The 24,370-nt window shown below is 42.7% G+C and overlaps 1 protein-coding gene across 4 annotated transcripts in view; it reads left to right on the forward strand.

Annotated features, from left to right (window-relative positions):
* Nucleotides 1–24,370, forward strand: part of LOC126393337 (protein FAM124A) — a 41,949-nt gene that overhangs the window by 6,321 nt on the left and 11,258 nt on the right. For 2 of the 4 annotated variants that reach the window (XM_050049448.1, XM_050049451.1), the window contains 2 exons: nucleotides 4,028–4,059; nucleotides 22,796–23,562. In XM_050049448.1, coding sequence (XP_049905405.1) covers nucleotides 4,028–4,059; nucleotides 22,796–23,562 — 799 coding nt within the window. The remainder of the gene's footprint in view (nucleotides 1–4,027; nucleotides 4,060–22,795; nucleotides 23,563–24,370) is intronic. The other 2 variants (XM_050049449.1, XM_050049450.1) reach the window with 2 other exon arrangements.

A 24,370-nucleotide genomic window follows, 5' to 3' on the forward strand; every position in this document is an offset into this window, starting at 1 on the left:
TTTTCTCTAAAAGAGGAACAGAAGACGGCGCTCGAATCTTTCCTTTGCAAGAAGGACATTTTTGCTGTTTTGCCGACCGGATACGGCAAGAGTCTAATCTACCAGTTAGCTCCACTGGTAGCTAAGCTCTGGATACGTCACCCCGTGTATTGTTCTGATTGGTCGTAGTGTTATCCAGTTGCCTGCAGGGATATTTTCAAATGCATGCTTGGTGCCGCCCCTCGAGTTGGGCCATTTTCCTTACTCAATAGCCAGACCCTAAATCTTTCTAGATCTGGGTCTGGATTTCCAGGCTAATTAAATGGCTGAATCTGATTCAGCTGGCTGGCACAGCAGTTTTCAGCTTTTGTTGCAGTGACACTGGAATTTCAAACCTTGATGCAATACCTTTTAAAAACACTGATACTGACATTAATGGCATAAAGTTTATAATAATAAAGCACCAAACAGCAAATTGTTAGTAGCTGTTACCTTAGAAACATGGCGGTGCAACATGTAGACGAGGACCTGCTCCCTGTGTAGATATAAACAGCTCATTCAAAGGAAACAAAAACAACCATTTTGATTTTCAGCTGATTAAACACTAAAGAAAACAGACTGATTCTATTATATTCCATTTCTGCCAATATATCCCCCTAAATTCTACACTGCAGCTTTTCAACAGTTAGACATGGCATCATATCTTTTGATGTGAAATATGCTTGATGAAGAGCTTTTGCGTTTTTTGAGGTTGGTGCGTGTGCAGCCTGTTTATACTGAGACTGTTTTACTGTTGGTTGCTCAGCAGTCTCTATAGGTGCTGCTGGACACAAAATATTGTCCCTATGATGGAAATTGACCACGAATGTTTGTGAGTGGGTGTTTTTATTGTAGTCTGTGATAAAACATCGTCCCATCCTCAGACTTACAGATGACAGGTTGAATGGTGAGGCGTGTTTTCAACATGGGCAGTGGGTCACGCTCCGTCTCCTCCATCAGTCAGCAGAGGTTTCTTTAAACCATGACCGAGGATCTTTCCGAACATCAGCAGAGCTAACTGCAGAGGTGGCAGGCCGTAAAGCGCTCCTGTGACTCAGTGTTTGGACGAGGCAGGCGTGTGAGGATTTATCGCTTCATGTTTCTTCTTCATCTGTGCTCCTCTTCATCCTCTCCCTCCCTTTATCCCCACCCTAATCAAATAAGAGACACCCGAATCTGTTCAAACAAACCCGTCAGACTCGCATCAGATCGCTCTGCAGTCAGACCCTGGTGTGTCTGCAGTCTTCGCTTCACTCTGTGTTTATTGTCTTTGGACAGAGATGAAGCGATGCAGCGCGGCCAGACTGGGAACGCCAGCAGAGATGCTAACTGGGAGAGTCCTGCCAAATACTCACACCCAAGGGAGCCGTCAAACCAGAGCTGTAACTGCACACACTGCTGCCTCCAGCTCTTCTCCAACCACTCAGAACCCTTAAAGTCTTTTTTCCACATTGTCATTTTTCTCTGCACGCAGGGACACGTCTGCGAGTTCTTCTGCAGGAAACTTCCGGTCGTTTATAATACGCTCTGTATATTTGTCTTTTCTTTCGCTCCTGACGCCAACTTTTCCCCCTCTGCAGTCCCTCATCCTCTCTCCTTCATACCTTTCTCTGCTCACCTCTCCGTTCCTCTCTCCGCACCACTAATGTCCCTGTTAGTTAGATTGATAACCTCCTGCTGCAGGAAACAGACTGGGCCCTCTGTTTCCTGCTGTCCTGTCGCTCCAGAGGCTTTATTAGTTTAGAGACAGAGTCACAGTGTGTGTGTGTGTGTGTGTGTGTGTGTGTGTGTGTGTGAAGAAACAGTTTTCACCGGTTGTCAGCTGACTCCCGTGGGACTAATAACCTCAGGTTGTGCGATGTACATGTGAGTTTAGGTTTCAGGGAGTTATGACGTGTAGGATGCAGAGTCGCTCCTCAGTCAGTCTGAGCCTCTCGTACGCTTCACATCAGATATTTGTGTAATTACATGAAATGCCAGAATTTGCTCTCCAATCTGAGGAGATCAGATCAGCGGAAATCTAATTCTGCCTCCTTCCCACTTCAAAGATGGGAGCTTCAGATTAGACACGTCTCTTCCCTGAATGAGAGTTTCTGTGTGAACAAGCAGGATCCTTTCACTGAGACATTCACTACTTTCTTGTAAAAAGTTAGATCAGTAGCAGCAGTGTCATGTCTGTCTGTTAGTTACAGACTTTGAGCCAAGACATGGTCAGATAAGCTTAGCATGAAGAGTGGAAGCAGGGCAAACACTGAGCCCAGCTTTGTCCAAAGCTAGAAATGATACCTACCAACACCAGTTTGAGGAACTTGTCTGTTTAAAGCAGAAAAATGTAAGAATTTGAAAATTCACCTTCGTCCTGCAGCTCTCTCCTCTCTGTCCGAAGCCCCTCCTACCAGATGACCATGGCCATATGCACACGTTCCACACAGTAACACAGTGTTTCCATGCACTGATTTATTTGATCTTATTTCATTGTAGAGCTCCTTCTGTTTATCAGATCACAAGTGAGACAAGAATTAGCTGCTAGCCACCCACTGTGGACTGATTCCCCAGGAGGAGAGATGGACCTTAGATTAGTGGTTGTAGTGGCTTCAATTCGGCCAGCATAAACCCCCCAGTATCGGGTGTCTCAGAGGGCTGGTGGCCAGCAGCAGTGCAAGGTCTAACCTGTGTAACAGCAGCAACAGAAAGTTTGCTGATTCGGCGGAGTTGTGGTTGTCCGGTCGTCCAGAGCTGGGGTTTGAACTGTCTGGATTAAGGTTGCTGCAGCCGCTGACTGTGGGTCTGTTTCTGGAGCTGCTGCCTGCTCTCCTCCTGTTGAGGTTGTTTGAAGTGGCGAGGAGTGAGGCGGAGGACACACTGTGATTGGAGGCGCTAGCTAACGTTAGCTACATAAACATGAATTTGAAGCCGCAGCTGTGAACCTTTGGCTCTGGTTAACAGAAGGTGTTTGTTTTGAATTGTCAGACTCCATTTAAGGGCCGTACACATGCTGCGTCTTTAAGTGCCGGAAAACCCGAGGTCAGCCGCTGGTCGCTGCTCTTGTGCCTTTTCTGTGCCAGCTTTCAAGAGGATGGTTGCGTCTGAGGTTGCTAAGCAACCACAACAAGCACAGTGTCACAGCCTGTTTACCTGAAACCCTGAGGTCAGAGCTGATCTACTTCCTGTTTGTCTGTGGGACAGATGTGATGCTCTGACAGCTCTGCACTAACATGATCAACTCCTCCTCCATATTTATCAGACTGATATTTACTGATGAAGGAAAGATATCTGTCAGCTGTAATTGGTTGGACCTCGTCACATGACATGCGGTGTGTGCTGCTCTTATTTCACGGTGCAGCCATCACGCCCTGAAAAATAGGCACTCCTGTGTCGCTGTGGTGTTTGAGCGTGCCTGCCGCGCATCTTCGTTAAAAACAATGAGTCTGAGGGCATAAATAACGCAGCATGTGTACGACCCTCATGCTCTCTATGATCAGTATATCTTCATTTTTTGGGTTGCTTTGCAGTTTAGTCAGCTGTTGTCAATGCTGGAATAGCAGCTGCCTCTGCAAGATTCTCTGCCATGAATTGAGCTGTCACTGAAAGGACCTTTAGGCATATCTGCAGTTTAGAACAGCCAATAGGAACGCCCTCTCTCTGAAATGACCTTTGATTGGCCAAAATCTCCAGTCATGGGCCAGATTTTCTTTTAGTACCTAAAGACTGTACTCGGCACAGTATAGTGGTCGTGATAGTGATAGTTGTATTATAAGAGCATTTGTGTAAACGTCCCTGTGTTTTGTCCCTTCAGATTAAAACCACTATGAAATGTCTGAGTGCATTTTTCGGTGACCTCTGCAGTCAGTCTTCTCCCTGTGTTTAACCATCTGTCAGCACTTTGTGTGAAACAGGAGTGTGTCGTCCTGTAAATCATGTTGATTGTACTTCACACTGTAATATAAACTCCTGTCTCCTCTCTCTGTTTCATGTCCCCTCTCTCTGTCTCTCCTGTCGTCCTCTGCAGGTCTGATTACAGTCCCCTGTCCTCAACCAGCAGTAAGTAACCCTGTGGTGACAGAAAACATTGCTAACAGTGACTCAGACACTCACAGCTCAGGTCCAGGACTTTATTTCTCTGAAGCCTCCGACAGACTGTGAGATGTCATCAGTCCTCTAAGTTTAGTGCAGCTACACTGTGTCACATGGATCTAATAAACTTGGGTGCGACATCAGGTTTGATGTCTGCAGACTGTACGATGACAGCGCCGACTGAATCACAGGATACGACATACGATGTAACAGCTTCACATACTGAGTGATGCTGCTCAGGTCATTACTGCTCCAACTGTGAGGCACAACATAGAGGCTCACAATAATTAATGATTATTATTATCATTAATGAAAATAAAATGCCCCAAAAAATGTTGATAAAATGTCAGGAAAAAAAAATTGTTTGAAAAATATATTTAAAAAAGTCTGACAAAATATTAACAAAATGTCCAAAAAATATTGGAAAAAAAGTCTGAAAAATGTTGATAAAATGTCAGAAAAATAAAATTAAAAAAATCCTAAAAATGCCAATAAAATCTCTGAAAAATATTTTTAAAATGTCAGAAATGTGTATGCTCTGATGATGAAGGTCAAGTAGACCGAAAACTTAACAAATAAAGCGATAAGTGTGCGGAATCCTTTTTTTTTGTTTTAACCAAAAAATGTTGATAAAATGTATGAAAAAAAGTCTGAAAAATATTTTTTAAAATGTCTAAAAAAAAATTTTTTTAAAGTCTGAAAAATATTGATAAAATGTCAGAAAAATTAAAAACAAAATCTAAAAATGCCAATAAAATGTCTGAAAAAATATTTTTCCAAAACATCTGAAAAAATATTTAAAAAATCTCCTAAAAATGTTGAGAAAATGAAATGAGATGTGGAAACTCAGCGGCATCATGAAAAAGATGGAAGAAACAGGATCCGTCAGGTCATCAGACAGGTCAGGGACAAACATTATTATTATCACAAAATTATTTGGAAGGAAAAACAAATGCACACAGTAAAATCATCATCATCATCATCATCATCATCATCTTCCCAGTTTACAGATCTACTTCCCGCTTTACTTCCTGTTCTCACTATGTACTTGTTTGCCTGATAATCTGGATTGTCATGTGGATAATCTGGATTAGCTGCTGGTTTGTGTACGACCTGTCGGATCATCTGATTGTTTCTTACTTCATCTGACTTTTTAAAGAAATAACTTCTGCAATAAATGAAGACAGTATTAGTGTTGTCACATTCTCTGAACCCATCGGCTGTATTCGGCGTCTGACTTCCGGCAGATGGTGATACAGCCTCTGGGGGCAGACCCCCGATTTTTTGGCATTCCGGTTTGATTTGGGCAGAGGAGGCAAATTTCCGTTTCCGACCTCCATTTATATATAAGTAAATATGCTGAACCATTGCGATGGATTCAGAGTTTGTAGTGATGCCAGTTATGTTCCGCCTCGTTAGTTCACCGTACGGACCGTTTAACCTGGCAACAACTGCAGCCGGCTCAAACGTGATTGGTCAATATCACGCAGACTACAAACAGCCTACAACTGGAAACCAGGGCTCTTCCACTCTTCTTCCGGAGGCAAGATCTCCGGGGTTTGCCTACAGACTCTACATTCACTGAATGTAGAGTCTGTATATAGAGACTAGTGTTGTCATAGCAGATGGTCACAACAACAAAAATAAGATGCACGTTGTAATAAAGTGGAATTATTTTTTTTGAAGGGATGAGTGGACAAAGTTAACTGTGGTGGATTTTAATTTACAATATTTGCATTTAACTTTTGTGATGCTGATGTTGATACCATAGTATGATATACAGATATATAGATGACATATGATAAACTAATTATAATATGTTAGCACTGTCATGGTTCAGTTGATTTTGACGTTTCAATCAAATTGATGAAAGTGATTACATTTCTTACTAAACCATCAGAAATCATCTTCCTGAACACACACTGAGTTGTAGATCAGCTACTGTTATTTGTGTGTCATACCTGCCGACAGAGCTCTAACTGTGTGCTCGCCACTCGCTGCTGAGTTACCCATCTCGTGCTTTTGTATATATAGAGTCAGAGTGTGTGTAGTTATTGTGTGAATGTGTGTATCTGTGTTCACAGAGGTCATGACCTCTCTCCAGTCTGGTTGCCAGGTCTCTGGGCCTTTCACAATGGGAGGATTATATCCAATATTAGCTCATTAATCTGTTCTACAGGAAACGGCGTTATCCCACCCGCACCACACCCGCATGGCAGGAAGTGTAGGACCACACACACACACACACACACACACACACACACACACACACAGATCCAGCAGTGTGTGGTTTGGTCTTTTCCCGTCATGTATCCGTTGTCTTTCCTGTATCAGATGAGCGTCTGCCCACTATTGTCTCTGTCTCCACTGGAGGTCAGGACGGGAACAAACAACCCCATCACCAGGATAAATGTTGGGCCTGTAGTTTCTGCACACTTTGGATGTGTCACATTTGTAGGTAATAATGTAGCAGATAAGTTGAAACTCAACGTTTTTACCTTTCAAGAACGCTGTGGTTAATGTGTGGTTAGGTTAATTCACAAAAACCATATGGTCAGGAGAAGATCACATTTTGGTTTAAAATACATGGTTTTGGTGGCACATCCCCGCTGGTAATAAAGCAATGTCATTAAAAATATCTGCTTTTCTTGCACTATCCCTGCAGGAAATGCAGCAATGTTCTGGTAAAAAAGAACTGTTTCATGGTGTTGTCTCGGCGAGAAACGCAACATTGTCTTGCTAAAAAGTAAATGGCTTATAATGGGACTTTCCCGGCAGTAAACACAGCAATGTCTCAGTACAAAAACAACTGTTTTGTTGTTTGTTGGTTTCAAACATTGCTCTGCAGCTTGGTAGACATTGTAGATGTCTCACCATCCACCATCCTCTCCACCTCCTGATGACACTCAGCACAGATTAGAAACGCTGATATGATATGTATGAAATATACAAATGTAAGGAATTCATGGTATGCAGAAATGTATGATGCCAACTTGTTTGTCCAGGCTGCAACAGAACGAGCGCACGTTTGTCAGAAAACACAAGAACTTTAAACACAATATATAGATAAAGGTCAGCAGAAAGACACCACTGGACTAGAATTGTTTTACTGTAGGACTTCATATGATTTAGAGATTCACTCGTGTGTCACTCAGATTAACAGACTGAAACTCAACCAAAGGATGAAGACGTAATTAAGTTGTAATTTAATTTGCACCATTTGTCCATGGAAAATAATCCTCTGTAGTTTTTGTCCAATAAAGGAAGAAAAGAAATAAAGATGACGCTCTAAATGACTGAGATGCCGAGTGACTTGCTGTGTGTCGAGCCTTTATTGCCCCTCAGGGAATGACTCGTCTTTGACCTGATAGTTCAAGTTAAGGACATGGCAGGATTCTCTCAGGGGCGGCAACAGTGATGATCTATGAAAGTATTTAAAATCACAGGAAGTCTTCGGGTAGTTCTTTGTCTAGTACTGGTCTGAGGTGAAACTGTACGCGACACAGACAGACAGTGACTGAGGCTGCTTCTTTCACTTTGTCTGAGGCTCACGCTGACGCTGACAGAGAGGACGGGACAGATGGATGCAAACTGCTGTGTTGACAGATTGTCCAAAGATGTGGAGAGATGATGAAGAGGACTCATCTGTCTCAGCGCTGTGTGTGGCTGCCTCCTTTCTGTCCCCAGTGTGTGTGTGTTCATGCAAGTCTGTGTGTGCTGATGAGTTCACATGCAGAGGTGCATGCAGCATCGGTCTTACCGCCTCCTGCCTCCACAGAAGTATATTTAGGTTCTGGTAGAGAGCGTTCTGGTGTTTACACAGGTGGTCCTAACCCCTGACCTTTGACCTCAGCTCAGACCGGCCATAAGCCTCCTGCAGACAGACTGAGATCATGTTAAAGCTCCACCGTCAGTCTGACCCAGGTTACACTGGACTGTAGGTCCTGACTGAAACTGGAGGAGTTAAATGGCTGAAACTGAAACTGTATCAACATGTTAGCGGTTGTTAAGGACAGTGAGTCTGTTATTGACTGCTGCAGCTGAGGGGGAGCACTGACAGTTGTTGACTAGAGACAACAGTTTGTCACCCATTTGAAGCTTCTGTAAGCTGAGCTGTGCGGCCGAACACATTCAGAGTATTCCAGGATTCAGTGAAACTCGCTTGAATCAAAAACAAAACTACAGGCAAGTCATTGCTGTGTTTCCAACAGATTTTTAGCCACCAAATGTGATTTTTCCAGTTGAGATAGTGCCTTAAAAACAGTTGTTTATTACGGAGACATTGCTGCGTTTGCTGCAGGAATAGTGTGACAAAAATGGGGTATTGTTTACTGATAAAGTGGTTGTTTTTATATCAAGACCTTGCTGCCTTTCCCACCTGGATAGTGCCACAAAAAGTGCCTCTTCAGTTCAGTACATGATCTTTTCTCCAAACCATAGCCAACTGGTTTTTGTGCCTAAGCCTAACCACACGTTAGCGACAGCATTGTTGAAATGTAAAAAGTGTAGAATTTCAACATTTAACATATCGGTGGTTTGCAGAAACATACAATGCCAACATTATTTTCCTGGCAATCTGGTTGCTCAGAATTAAAGCTGAAAAGCAGAACTTGTAGTTGCAATAATTTCATGCAGCAGCAGTGACGGAAAACAAAGTGTAATCTGTCTTTGATGCCGTCTGCTGCAGATGGTGTGTGTGCAGCATCTTTTGTACCGTCAGTAGAAGGTAAATAGGTTTTGATTCAAGAGGGTTCAACTGAGCTCCGCCCCAAACGCTTTATCACACCACCTCACTTTCTATTGGTCGCAGCAGATGAGTGTCCATTCAGCGTGAGTGACCTGTGACCTTTCCCCCAATGGGTTTCTGCGTGTGTGTGTGTGTACATGCAGGACTGAGGGGGTCGGCTGTCACAGTAATAAATGTTTTTGGGCCAAAAGGAGGCTTTAAACTCTGCAGAGGTCAGACTGTTAGGACACAAAGATGCCGAGCAGAGACACAGATACAAATATACTAACAGGCGATGCATGATGTGTCACAGTTGAACACCTAAAATATGAGCCGAGGATGTATTTATGACGTGCAGATATAGAGACGAAAATTTACACCACAGAGAATCCAGAGGAGAAAAACATGAGACGGATTCAGGACTCCTGCAGCTGATGGTGAGCAAAACAAAGACTGTGCAAATATTTCTTCCTCAGAACGAAATCAGGATTGAAAGAAAGATTTCAGAACAGTGAATACAATAAATATGCATCAGCATATCGAGCAGTTCAGTGAGTCTTTTCTACCACAGACAGGATTGATAGTTGTGTTAACCGAAGCCTGGGAGTCGCAGGGTGACGTCAGAGGGATATATATTCAGGGATCAGGCTGTCAACAGCAGCTGTTTGCTCCCTGACACAAACACATATATCTGTGTGAGTGTGAGTAAACATGTTGAAGTGTATCTGCAAATGTGCATGACCGGATTCACGGTAAGAGTGTGAGCACTGATGTGGTATCAGACCTGAACTGTTCCTTTACTAGCGTGCAAAAATTAATAATAGTCTGCCATCGAAATGTGCTGAGCATTCTGGTAAGACATTAAAACATCTTATTTGTAGACACATCAAATCAATAACCTCGGTGACGATACACTTTATTTCCTATGGAGTAAAAGCTCCAGTTAGACACTGAGGAAAGTTTTTTAATTTTCAGGAGGAGCTTTATGAAGCTCTGATTTATAGACTGTGGGAGAGCGAACCGTTACAGAGAGTCTGAAATCAATTAGATTAAATTAAATACAGTAACATGGAATCTGTTTTGTGTTCGTCAGCAATCTGAGCCACATAAAAACAGACACTCTGTGGTGTCAGTGCAAACCAGCAGATAGATATAACTACAGAATGTAAAGACACTGATCGGCCTTTGCTGAAAAACTGCAGGTCATGAATATCAGAGGTGACTCGTCACAAGTAAGTATTTGCACTCAAGTTCCAAATTAAGACATGTCCTAATCTTTGAGTTTCAAGTCCTCAACAAGTCACAAAGTAGTAATGCCATTTTAACAGAATAAAATTATTTTACCTTTACAAAAATCTAAATAAAAACGGTATGTGTTACACAAGTGCAAACATTTACATACTGCAATGAGTTGTTTTTTTTTTAATCACAAGGTTTTTGTATGCAAACAAAATTATCATTGGTATTATTTTTTTCCAGCTGGCTCAGTAACGTAACGTTGGTTCTTCATGGTTCTCTCCTGCAACTTAATTGCATGCTATCAGATTGATTAAAGGTTTTATATGTGGTAATTAGTGGCATCTAGTGGTGAGGTTGCAGATTGCAAACAACTGAAACTTCTCATGTGTGCCAAGGCAACCATGTATCACTCTGAAGTCGTCGAAATGTGGCACTTGGTCAGTGACCTCCGGTGTCAGACAAAAAAAGACGTCCTTTCACGTCAGCATGATACACGGCCAGTTGCCGTTTGTTGAGTAACGGTGCCCAGCAGCATCAGGGGGAAACGCAGCGGGACAACAATGAAAGTTAAGGTGGCAGAAGTCCGAGTAGGGTGGGCAGGAGGGGTGGTGGAGGCCAAACCATGTTCCTTTTTCCTAAATGTATGTTTGTTGTTGAAGGAAAAAAACATTAGTTGGCGGTGTTGTACCGACGTAGTGCTTTTATTTTGAAAGAGACTGTATGCAAACTGTACATTTCCTGTGAAAACAGAAGTGTATTTTGAAAACAGACAATGCATGTAACAGGCTGAAGTTGACACGGCGTCCCAGAACTTCAACAACCAACATACCCAGGGTACCTTGGACGTCATATGTGGACGTGGAAAGTCCATGACCAAACGTGGACATGTGACGAGGTCAAGCATGTAAGAGAACTACAGTAGTGACGCAAAAACACAAAAACTCTAATGGCTCTATCTCGAGCTCTGTATAAACAGCTGATTTTAAGGTCACGAAAACACCATTTTTATTTTCAGGCGATTATAAACTAATGAAAACAGTCATGAATATTATATTCTGTTACCGCCAATAGATGCTTGTAAATCCTGCACACTGGACCTTTAAACAAAGTGGATTTGGGGAATTAATAGTTGACTTGGTGGGAATGAATAGTGTTAATAGATTCAGGGAATGAATTGATTTGCTGTACACTTGTAAAAGAACATACTTCTTAATCTTTTGGCATGGGGGAAGGTATCAAGTATATGTCAAAAGTTTCAAGTCCAAGTGAAGTCACAAGTCATTGGTGTTAAAATCCAAGTGGAGTTGCAAGTCTTTTAAAAAATTTTTTAGTGGAGCCTAAAGTCATCCAATTAGTGACTCGAGTCCACACGTCAGGTGAACAGCATCACTTCTTGAGTTAGTCCAGTCTTTAACTGAACCTTTGTGTTGTATCTGTGTCTCAGGTCATGTTAATAATGTCCTTTGTGGTGCATTCAAGTCATCAGCAGTAAAAGACGAGTCTTTACCACACAGTCAAACACTCTGCTCGTCCTGACTCCAGTCATGCCTGAGGCCCTGCTCTTGTTATTTCAGCTCAGACAGGCAGCAGATTAGCAGAACCAGCAGCACATGTGTGCGCAACTTACTCCAAATCCACTCTCCCAAAATTTGTACACAACCCACACTGATGTTTATCAGTCAGTAGATTACTGGTGAAAGTGCACGAGCCTGCACAGTTTCACTTCCTTCACCAAAACTATTCAAAGACGTGTTAAACTGCAGACAGACACACCGACAGTGGAACACATGAAGGTTCCATAAGTTGTATATTTAAAACTTTTAATTTCAACTCAGCTTTATTTAGACAGCACCTTTCATACAAACACGCAGCCCAAAGTGCTTCACATGGCAAAATTTAAATGACAAACACAATTTAAACAACATAAACAACTGAACATTAAGTTTTGCAACACTAGCAAATTACAGCTCTAACACAATAAACTATTAAAAAAGCAAACCAAACAGGACGGAACAAACTAACAAAAAAAAAAATTAAAAGTCCGTAGAATAAAAAAGAAAGTAAATAAAATAGTAGAAATAAACAGGAGAAATAAAATAAGGTCAAAACCAGTGGTTAAAACTTAAAAATCAAGATGTTACTCCACATTAAAGGGCCTGAAACATACATGCACATTTCATGTTTTGTGAGTGTGCAGACCTTTGTGTTGTTGAGTTTTGAAGTCCCCGTGCACGACATTTAACTCACAAGAAAAGGCTCTGAGCGTATTTGTTCACATCCATTTTCTCAGTTTAACATTTTGTTGTATTTGGTATTTGGGTATCAGCGTTAGCTACCTCTTTACCTTTCATCAGCACAGACTCGTATTCACACTCTGGGGAAGATGACACACTCGTCTGTGTGAGACGGACAGTGCTGAGGATCCTTTTACACGCCAAACCACTCGCTGTGATGTCAGCCAAAGCACTCTCAGCACAGTCAGTTTGAATAGCACCTGATGGATCAGGGACCACCCGTAACAGCTCAACACACACACACACACACACACACACACACACTCCCGGTGCTTCCTCCCTGGTTGAACGTAGAGCCTGAGCTCCAGGCTCCGCCATAAGGCAGCTTGGATTAAGTGTTACCAAATGTGCGTCCTCTAAAATAAGGTTTGGACTGCGAGGCGGAGATCGCAGCTGAATCCGCTGCGGTCAGCTGTTTGTTAATGGTTTTAGTGAAGCAGTTTTGTCTGTCAGCCTTGTTGTGGGCTCTTTATGTTAATGAATTAGTAAGTGTGTGCTCACTGAGTGCACATTCAGTGGCGTCTAAGTAGTTTCACTTGGAAATGTGTTTTGGCTCCAGCACATTGGGTTAGACATGAGGCAACGACTTAAAGGTTGAAGAATAGACTGTATAAAACAATGGACGAAGCCACCGTGATGTCACCCATTGATTTGTGGATTTTAGGGGATTGTTGCGTCCTGAAATGTCTGATTTCACAGCAGCTTTTCTAAAAAAATGTTTATAGTTGTTTTTTGCAATGAATTGTGGGGGCACGTGGAAATTGCCAAAATAGCTGCGATGCTGTCTTGGATTCGGAGCTTACTATCATGAGCATTCAGTGTTTCCCCCAGCGTAAGAATTTATTTGTGATGGTTGGGGGGAGGGGCAGCGACAGCTGATTGCTGATGGTTAGATGTTGTTGCTGTTTTATGCAGCGCTTAAGGACCGTCTGCATGAGCCACTCTCCTCCTGCTATCTCTGCCTGGTTAGCATCAGCTAACACAGAAGCAGCAGCTACCATCAGACACTATTGTAAAACATGTTAATAACTGTTGGCTAATGTTGGCAATGAGCTACGGAGACCTAAACTGTTTTGTACCAGGCTGTAAACATGTTTATTTCTGCTGTAAAGTTGGAGGTCTGTGAGGATTGACTCACTTTTGGAGACAGCCTCAAGTGGACATTAGACAAACTGCAGTTTTTGGCACCTCCATGCTGGCTTCATTTTTCAGCCCTGGTTTTCACTTGGGTTGAATTTAGAGGTTTTCATGAACCTGACCGTTGAACCAGGTTCAGAAGTCTGTGTCAGAGTGTCTGATACCTGGGTGCATTCAAGTGTATCCTGCACTACAGAAACTCTTTTTTTTTTTAATATTAAGTTCTGGATTAAATATGTATTTCCACTTTTTGTAACATGGCTGCTTGTTAAATGGTGCACACATCACATGTTGGATGAGGTCTAATTATCCTCAAGGTCTTTGTGGACCAAGTCTTGCAGTTCGAGTGTCCTCTTCGGATTGGGTGTCTTTTAAAATCAAAACAAAATAAATAATGCACAGCAGGTTTGGGTTTGTTCTCTATGGATCCACTGTGGATCACGTCCAAAATGTTGAACCCATGATGACCTGAAGCTGAAGTGATGACATTCAGCTTTAATTCAAGGGTGTTAACAGTGATATCAGATGAACAGTACATGAACTGTAGCCCTTATTTTATACAGTCTCACAGTTTTAGGGAGCTGAAAGTCCCTTTAACTCTCACCTGATTTGGGGGGTTTGCCTGAAGTGTGACCCTCAGGCCATGAGAAACTCCTTGGTCACAATGTTTGTGTTAAACTGGAGTTAAACAGGGTCACAGCACCTCTTCAGCTTTTTGTCCCTCTAACTAAGCCAGACTGCTTTGACTCAGGCCTGTGAAGGTCACATGACACACATGAACTTGGGCTCGCCGTGCTGACTGGCCTCGGTCGCCTCACTAAGCCTTCCCTTCTAATCTTTCCCCACAACAGTCTGTCGTAACCTATCTAATCTATCTGACTCTTCAGTTTCAAACCAGCAGCAGTTTGAAGCCAGAAAACTGTGGCGTCACATTTTGAACTCGTTGCTTTTATCTTCTGGGAAACTTTAAGGTCAGCAGCACTGTAATGTCTCAAAGCCATTCTCATATGACAGAGACTCCAACAATAAGGCTGATATTGTTCTTGATTTTTTTTTTTACCGTCAGCAAGTACTCATGGAACAATGTGTCAGTCTGTCTCTCAATACTTCTGACCTCACTCTCCTCCCTGTGACACACAGCCCCAAGCCCCTCTGTTTCTACTGCAGAACTAAATCTTTATTTTTTTAAGATTATTTTTTGGGGCTTTTTTGCCTGTAATGACAGGACAGGTTTGAAGCGTAAAAGAGGGAGAGCGAGAGAGAGAGGACGACATGCAGCAAAGGGCCACGGGCTGGAATCGAACAGCAAGGACACTGCCTTTGTATACAGGGTACCCAGTACACTGGCCCCCCAGACAGAAGTCCTGGCTACATATTGGATATTAATGTTCATTTATTAACTTCTAACCCTTCTGTGCGGAGTTTGCATGTTCTCTCATGTCAGCGTGGGTTTCCTCTGGGTGCTCCGGCTTCCTCCCACAGTCCAAAGACAGGCAGGTTAATTGATGACTCTCAAACCCTTCCAGTCCAGCACCTCTGGGACCAGCAGTAACCCTTCAGACATGGTACCTAGACCCTCGGTCCAGCACTCGCTGTATTTCCTCATCAGCGGTGACACAGATGGAAGTCTGCACCTGGTTTATCGTCCACATTTTCAGAACAAAATAGAACAGGCTGCAGTGAGAGTCTCTCTCCATGGGATATTTAAAAATAGCAGCTTTGTGCATTTAGTCCTTCTCAGGCAAGCTCAGGGGTTTAGTGTTGCTGTAGCCCACAGGAAGTGAGGATTAGAATATATGACCTTCACATAATCCGCTCCAAATTAATCTATATTTTTAAAGTCATTACTAAAAGTGTGTGTCATATAAAAACTAAAGTGATGGTCAAAGTTGTCACAGTGAAATTTAAGGTGTGCTGATGGATTCACGTCATCAACTCATGCATTGAGTAACATTACAAGTTAACGTTCCACCTTAAAAGTTGCCGGCAGTCGGCCCAGTGAATGAAGTTATTTTTTTCTCTTTCATTTTATAGTTGTAGTTTACTGATGTATGAACAGAGGTTACATAAAACCAGCGTGACCGTCCTCTACTGACCAATCAGACTGCAGAGTTTCTAGCTCCACCTTTTAGTACCAGATCTGTGTGCTAGGTACCCCAACAGAGGGGGGACCAAACATGGGGACGCTAAGGAACGCTTCTGTTGGTACCATCCACAACTTTTACTGTGGAGACAGAAACATGTAACTGTACCAGACCGCTCGGTGGAAACAGGGCTTAAATTGTCCGTAGGTGTGAATGTGAGTGCGAATGGTTGTCTGTCTGTATGTGTCAGCCCTGTGATAGTCTGGTGACCTGTCCAGGAGCTGGGATAAGCTCCGCCCCCTACGACCCTTATTAGAATAGGCAGAAAGTGCATGGATGACTTAGAAAAGATAACGTGGCACAATCACAGTAAACATTCTGTGTTTAACATTTTGAAAGGCTTCACTGAACATACATTATTTCACATTATAGTCAAGACTTAACATGTTAATGGACCTGACACGGCTCCAACCGACATGAGTGCAAGAACTTTTTTCTTTTTACCAGACGACAAAAAGGGGCCCCGTCTTGAATTTCCTTCTTCAGTTGTTTAGACTTACACTGAGGGCCAAGCTAGCTGAAGCTGAGAGCACACACACACACACACACACACACACACAGACACACACACACAGAGGCCTTGGTTGAGTTTTCGCTGCTAATCACTGTCATATGTGCAGGGGCCACTAGAAGGCGTGTTGTTTTATCTCACGTCATCATCTGAGCGCATGGCTGCGAGCATGTGTTGCTGGTTAACACTCAAACACACAGCGAAGGTAAAAGTCTGTGAGAATTAACAAAGACAGCCCCATCTGAATGTGCAGGGTGATTGTGTGTGTGTTGGGGATGGTTGCGCGCACACACACACACACCCACACACACACACACGAGTGTGTACAGTCGAGTCAGAACATCAGCTTCAGCTGAAGACTGGAGTGGATTAAGAGCTTAGAGATGCACTCCCCCACAGCTTTACACACAAACCCCCTTCATTCCTTTCACAGGATTGGGGTGACTTAATCTCTAATTTATTCTTGTGTGTGCCAGCTCCCCATTAAAGCTTATTGCTGAGGAGAGCTTAAGCCTGAATGTACGAGGTGTTCAGTTGTATCTTCTGGTTTAGTCTTCCATAAAATACTCAGCTCCTTCTGTATGTGACTGAGAGAATGTTCTGCTGTGTCTGTGACACATGGAACTGTGAATCTCCTCAATTTAGAAGTTTAGTTTTAAAGGGTAACTTTGGTATTTTTCAAACTGGACCTTATTTTCCAACATTTCTGTGTCTAACACCTCTTACACACCAGCATGGAAACAGTTCTGTTCTGGTTTCCACATCTAACTTTGAACCGTTCAGAGCATTTGACCAAAAATAAATTCAAATCCCGAACAGCTGGTTTTCAGTTGGAACCAAAAAATAGCAGGTTTTTTTTCCTCACCCAAAGTTTAAACTGTGATGACATCAGTGGCCGTGTCATATTCTACAGGTTGGAACGAGAGGATGGAGAAGTCAAGTGAGAAATCATTTGGAAAAACCACCCTGGTCTCATTCCGAAGTCGTCGAAATCCAGCACTTAGTCCGTGACTTCCAGTGTCAGACACTGACGAAAAAAGCCGTCCTTTCACATCAGCATGACACGCAGCCAGTTGCTCTTATTGTTTAATGGCGCCAGCTGGCGTCGGTGGGAAATGCAGTGGGACAACAATGTAAGTCAAGGTGGCATAAGTCCAAGTACGGTGGGTGGGAGGGGTGGTGGATGAATCCAACAACCACCAACCAGCTGTAAAATGCTGTAGTTACCCCAAAAGATTAAAGTCCATACTTAACTGCCGTATCAGTATGATTGTAATTTGTGTCTGAGAGCTCACTTAGACAAATAAAGCACGATCACTCACTCATAAAGCATGTAATACATTAAACAAAAATAAAAAACAGATAGGTAATCTCCATATATATAAAATAATCATAATAAACAAATGGGTAAAATTCGATCCAACACATAAGAGCGTCATACTTGAATAAACTAGCACCTGGATCAGGGGTAGGCAGTCTTTTTTTTTTAACATTTTCATTTATCAGTGTTGTAGGCCTAAAGAAATCCTTACACTCTAACTGTGAAAATGTGAACCCTATTTACCAGATTAACAAAAAAACATTTTAGCATTTCAACAACTAAAATCCATCGACTGGCTGCCACCATTCCTCGAAATTTTGCCAAACCTCTATAGCAGTGGCCCGTCTTGAGTCTTCTTAGCAGGTTAGCTGTGGATGCCAAATCCAAAAAAGTAAAAAGTCTTGGAATAAAATAGAGAATTTAGTCATGTGTTGGTAGAGTAGTTTGCTTTCACTGCAGCTCTGCAAAAAGTACCAAATAATCATAAAGAGCGCCCTGCACAGTCGCCACCTTGTGGAATGCTCATTTAGACTTCATATTCTGTGTTACCTTCACTATAAGGCTCAAATATGCTTTGCAGCTCCACACAGATTTCTTTGAATTATTTTTGGTCAAAAATGGCTCTTTTGATAGTAGAGGTTTCTGACCGCTGGTCTAGATAAAGCGGTACAAGTGCATTTAAAAATCTGTCCTAATGCACAAGTCTTTAACCTGCTGTTTGTAACGTTAAGGAGGCGGACAGCGTCAGCTTCAGGATATGTGCCGTTATTGGAACCTGGATGTTCTGCTCTTAATGCTTCTTAATCTTTTGTAAGAAGGAAGGAAATTAAAAAGGTTGTTCGTCGGGTCAGACGTGTCTTTAAAACTTTAAGGATCTTCTTTTGTAGATTTCCGATAATGGTGGTCCAGTAATTCTTGAAGCAGTACGCACCACATGGTCCAGCTGTCTTCTGTCCTCAGCACCCCTCTCATTCATGCAGCCACTAAAATAGCAGCGAGTTGAAGCAACAAAATCCAAAAAATACTGTTTCTCTTTATGGATAAAAATGGTGCTGAATTGACAAGAATTCTGTCGACATATGACGTCTTTTATCTCGTGTCTCTACAGTTAAGTGTTTTTGTGGACACGTAAGGAGTTCTTAATACGTCGTATTTCTTAAAAAGGAGTTTGGTGTAATGTTCAGCACCAAGAGCAGGATCTCAAAAAGAATCTAGTTGTAGTCTTGCAGTTAATGACTCTGTAAGATCATGCAAAAATCTTACAGTGTGTTACTGAAAACACACACTGTCTTTACATGTCACACTTGAGTCTGTTAAAAGTCTCGTCAAAGTCTTGTGGTGTACGGCAGGCATTAGTTGCATGTATGATTTTTAAATGTTGGCACTGACGTTGTTGAAGGCGATGGTTCAGGTTTCTTTGAAGGATTTTAAATATCCAATTGGACACCGATCATCCACGTGGTTCAAACAGTGGTTTTGGTCTGGATGTCAGTTTGATGCTCAGGAGATATTTTCTGATTCTAATGCGATCAGACAGAAATAAACGAGGGTGTGGACCTCAGATTGTCTGTGGCCTCGATCCTGACCTTGATTCTTCTTTAATCCCTGAGTCAGTTTAGTTACAGACTCCCAGGAACTTTGGATGGATGAGACATGAGATAAAGGAGGAGTGGAGAAGAAGAAAGAAAAGTTAGAGACAAGCCAAGTAAACAAACAAAAAGAAAAGGCTAAATAAAAGGAGTGGAATGGAAATGTAAAAGAGTGAGTTTATGACTACATCTCGCTTTCTGCGGCTCTGTTTGCTTTACTGTTTGTCATCAGTTGTAACGAGGCAGAAGTCGAACATTTTGGACAAAAGTCTGTGTTCCTGTTGGGCTCATGTCATGTTCTGGCTCCTGAAAGAGGACGCTGTGGGAACTGTGTGTATCGTATTGGAGAGAAATGAAGCCGTCTGTGTGACAGTCCGATGTGCTGGACAGTAAATACCCTTAAAGATCCCTATCATCCCCGTGTTTGGTGTCTCGATGCAGCTACATGTCAGGGAGACAGACATTGATTCTAATGGGATCAATCAGGCAGTCGTTAATAAGCATGGTGCCTAGTGTGTGTGTGTGTGTGTGTGTGTGTGTGTGTGTGTGGCATCAGGACGTCTGTGCCCTGGCATCCAGCTTAAAGTTCTGCAGTTCTTGATCCTGCTGTATTTATCTCCTCAGCCACACGAGGACACTTTGTGTTGAAGTTGGGTTTGACTGACTGTTGTTATTGAATCGTAATCCAACGTTAAATCTGCTTTCTTCTCAAATCCCCTCACTCCATCTATTCAGGTTTAGTTTCAGTTCTAACTAATAGAAGTTAAAGAGTTTCATTATCTGAATTGAGGGTCTATTCATTTTTTTTTCAATTCTCTAATTTCCTTCATTTACACAAACAGAGGCTGTGAAATTAGATCAGTATTAACACTATAAACTCAAGTCTCAGCTGCAGCCTGAAAATTCTGACACTGATTTTATTTTTATTTTTTTAAATCTGAAATATAAAACTGGCATCTTTAAAGACAAAATTTGAATAGAAAGCCTTTGTCGTTGTACAAGTACTACGAATTCAGGAACAAGTACAACGAAATTAGGAGAGCCAAGAGCTGCTGCGTCCGCCATCTTCACTAACCTGTTGCCATCAGCTTAATCTAGCATTGGGAATATATATCGATTATACCTGATGTATCGTGGCTTGTTCCACGATTTACAAAATGAAGGCATCAAACATCAAATATAAACTGTCATGTCATTTTTTAAGCGTCTGACGCACACTGACACAAGACCACTGTCTCCTCGATAGTGTGTGAGCATTCAAGGTGGTGCAGGATACACAGTGCGACTGTTGAGTAAATCCTCAGTTTAATGGCACCGCTGTAATAGTTTAACATTTATTTATTGTTATTATGATGGTACTTAATTTAACTTCAATATAACAGTACTTTAGTTAACTTTATTTACCTTTTATATAACAGTACTATAACTTTATCATGAGAATAGTTTTTCTAGCTTAATTGTAACAGTACTTTATTTTATTATCATTACTTTATTGTAACAGTAGTTTAAGTAGTTTTGTGTTTTAGTAGTCAACAGTAGTTTACAAGAGATTTCTAAATATCGTGATTTATGTCCTGTACCGTGATATAGCCTCAAAATATTGCAATATTATTTATAGGCTATATCGCCCAGCCCAAGTTTAACCTGTTTAAGGACATCCTGGGGACGTCCTTAAATGTGTTTTCATTCTTCAGCCCCATTTAAACTAAGTTCACAAATGAACCTTAATGTAGAGACAATTTTTAAGAGTCTCAAATCATCATTTTACAAATAAACTATTAAAAACTAAGAAATGGTTCGAAGTGTTTATTCTTGTCGTCACACTTTGCTTTCATTCAGACTTAGTTGAAAACATTTTAAGTGTATCGAACTGTGAACTCTGTCTCGTGTGTCACTCTGTGTCGTTACGTCTCTAACGGCCACCTTTAAGCAGCGTTTCCTTGTAACCTGATCTTAACATTTAGAAAATGTCACCTCTGTGGTCAAGTAGAAACTGTCCTTTTGCAAAGGCCAGCGGGACCCATGAGACTGAACCTGTTCCTGTTTGGCGTCTCTGTTTCATGGAAGGATTCTGGCAGCAGCCACCAGTCGGCTGTGCCAGGGACACGAAGACTGCGTGTCCTTTCCCAAAGTGCCTGAAAGCACAGACGAAATAGGACAAGTCCCCCGAGAGGTCAGATAAAGACCGTAGGAACATGAGAGAACATGGAGATGAGGTGATACGGTGTGAGTGTGTACATGTAACATGTAGGGATGAGTCAGTGGTGGTGTTGTGGTACCTTTGTCAGGGTGCAGAGCTTTTCCAGGTCAGGGGTTCAGGGGGAGGCTACACCTGAATGCACCGCTCCTGCTGTGGTCTGAAACATTCCTCAGGGCTTCAGTAATGACCTCCTAATGGCAATAATGAGCCTCCACAGAGGAGCCCTGCTCCACATGGGTCTGGTGGAGGGGAGAGAGGAGGGAGGCTCGGAGGGGGAGAAAGGTAAACAGAGACTTGGAGAAAGATGGAGTTAAGATGTGGATGAGTGAAATGGAGATGGATGGGAGTAAGGGATGTGTGGGAAGGAGGGAGGAAAGTGATGTGAACAAAGAGGTAAACAAAGGAAAGAAAAGAAAACATCAGGAATTATGTTCATTTTGAATGAATCTGACGTGCAGAAAAAGTCATGTTTCCTTCATATGGAAAGATGTAAAGTAAGGATGTGGAGGGTGAAGTGGTGGATGGGTGAACAGAGAATCAAGCTTTCAAATGTGAAACTGAGTTTGCATCCATAGACCTACAAATAACGTTTGTCTGACTTTCACCCAGGAGGCCGATGTTCACTTCCTGTGAGATTGTAAAGACAAACCCTGTTCTTTTTTCCTAAACGTAACCATGTGTGTGTGTTGGCTAAACGTAACCACGTGTGTGTGTCGGCTAAACGTAACCACGTGTGTGTTGGCTAAACGTAACCATGTGTGTGTTGGCTAAACGTAACCATGTGTGTGTCGGCTAAACGTAACCACGTGTGTGTGTGTCGGCTAAACGTAACCACGTGTGTGTCGGCTAAACGTAACCATGTGTGTGTTGGCTCTAAACGTAACCACGTGTGTGTGTCGGCTAAACGTAACCACGTGTGTGTCGGCTAAACGTAACCATGTGTGTGTTGGCTAAACGTAACCACGTGTGTGTGTGTCGGCTAAACGTAACCACGTGTGTGTCGGCTAAATGTAACCACGTGTATGTGTTGGCTAAACATAACCATGTGTGTGTGTCAGCTAAACGTAACCACGTATGTGTTGCTAAAGAAAAAAAGCCAATTAGTAGTGTTGTAGCGACGCAGTGCTTTTAATTTGAAAGAGACTGTATGCAAACTGTACATTTCCTGTGAAAACAGAAGTGTATTTTGAAAACAGACAATGCATGTAACAGGCTGAAGTTGACACGGCGTCCCAGAACGTCAACAACCAACACACCCAGGGTACCTTGGACGTCATATGTGGACGTGGAAAGTCCATGACCAAACGTGGACATGTGACGAGGTCACAGTGAGGATGTGTTGATGCTGTTGGTGCCATGCACAGATATGATACAACAAAATGATATTACACTGAATGTTAAACTACGTATTTTCTAGGTGACAGGGTTTATTTGTCTGATACAATGCCAGATTTAACAAGCTGATGATAATTTTGTGTCCTTTCTCATCCCATTTCTGTTCTTGCCCTTTCCGCCCTCTCTTGTCTTTTCTTGATGCTGTTGTGTGTGGAGGTGAATTATCCATGGGTGAGCTCCAGGATCCCTTCCTTGTCAGCGTCCACCTCATCGCCGACCCCGGCCAGGGCAAGTTCCTGCAGCGTGCTGCCGATGCTGTGCTGGCGTGGGTTCACCCTGAGCTGCAGCTCTTCCGGGTCTCAGAGCGGGCCTCTGTCTCCCGGCCCAAGCACCATCAAAACGGCAGCCCAGTTGCAGCATGCCAGCCGGCCCTGGCGGTCATCCTCTTCCTCCAGGAGGCGTACGGTGGCGAGGAGCAGATTCTGATGCTGCACCACGCTCTGCAGAGGCCGCCTTGGCGCTACCACCACACTGAAAAAGTCAGCAATGGCCGGCGGATGTTACCGCTGACACCATGCAGTCAGGACTTTTTCACTCTGTCTGCTGGCACACCACTCTGGGCCGTGCGGCAAGTCCATTATGGGAAAGAAATTGTGCGATTTACTGTTTATTGCCGACATGAAAATTATGCCGACATGGTGCGGCTTTACAAGCTGCTGCTGCAGCGGAGGGTAGCACAGAAGAAGGAGGACTTCTGCTTCTTTGTGGTGTACTCCAACCCAGATATGGAGATCCAGTTATCATTTAAGAGGCTCCCACGAGGTCAGAGTCCGGTGGTGCTGGAGTCAGCAGTGATGGAGGTGAGGGTACGAGACGTTGGGACGCTGGTGCCGCTGCTGCCTCACCCCTGCAGCCCAATCAGTGAAGTCCGCTGGCAGACAGAGGACTACGATGGAAATAAGATCTTGCTGCAGGTGAGAGCTTTTTGTTGGTTACGTCTTTAATACTTTGTGTTCGTCCCAAAAATGGCTCAACTGATTTCAGATAGATTTAATGAAAAGTTATCCCCTGGGCTGAGGAACAAGTGATGTGTTTTTGGTACCATGTGGCCTTTTCTAAACCATTTCACACTTGTGCTCAGAACTCCTGAGGCAGAAGGCTTAGAAGTAAGAAGAAGTTTTTCCCCAGTTTACTCAGATCAAAACAAATCTATCAGTATCTTAAGTTTTATCTTTTTACACAGAGATGGCGCTTTAGGGCCACAACAAAGTCACGTCTTTATGCCTCCTTTGCACAGAACTAAACAACGATGGCATCATTCCACTCCAGTGTGTGATGATACACTACATCGCAGCTTTGTGGAATCAAAACAGACGTGACTGTTATGACATGTAACTCAATAGTGTTGGCCTTCAGTGTGACAAAACATACATGTTAGCGGCGCTCTCTGAACAACAACAATGGCATTAATGTGTCAATAACACTCATTTACCGTCCCTGTTCTATGGCGGCTGATCTCGTCCTCTGCTAGGAGGAGCTCCCAAATCTCTGTTTTCCTAATTTGCAAACATTTACAGCCGCTGTTCTTCTTTGAGTTAGCCGCTAACAGCTACTTGTAATTCTCCCATGGTGAGTCACACACATTAATCATCAACAAAACATCACACCTGTGCTGCCGTGTGTGTTGGCTAAATGTAACCACGTGTGTGTGTCGGCTAAAGAAAAAATAAAAACCAATTCACAGTGTTGTACAGACGTAATGCTTTTATTTTGAAAGAGACT

This window comes from Epinephelus moara, chromosome 7 (assembly GCF_006386435.1).
Source record: "Epinephelus moara isolate mb chromosome 7, YSFRI_EMoa_1.0, whole genome shotgun sequence".
Classification (NCBI taxonomy): domain Eukaryota; kingdom Metazoa; phylum Chordata; class Actinopteri; order Perciformes; family Serranidae; genus Epinephelus; species Epinephelus moara.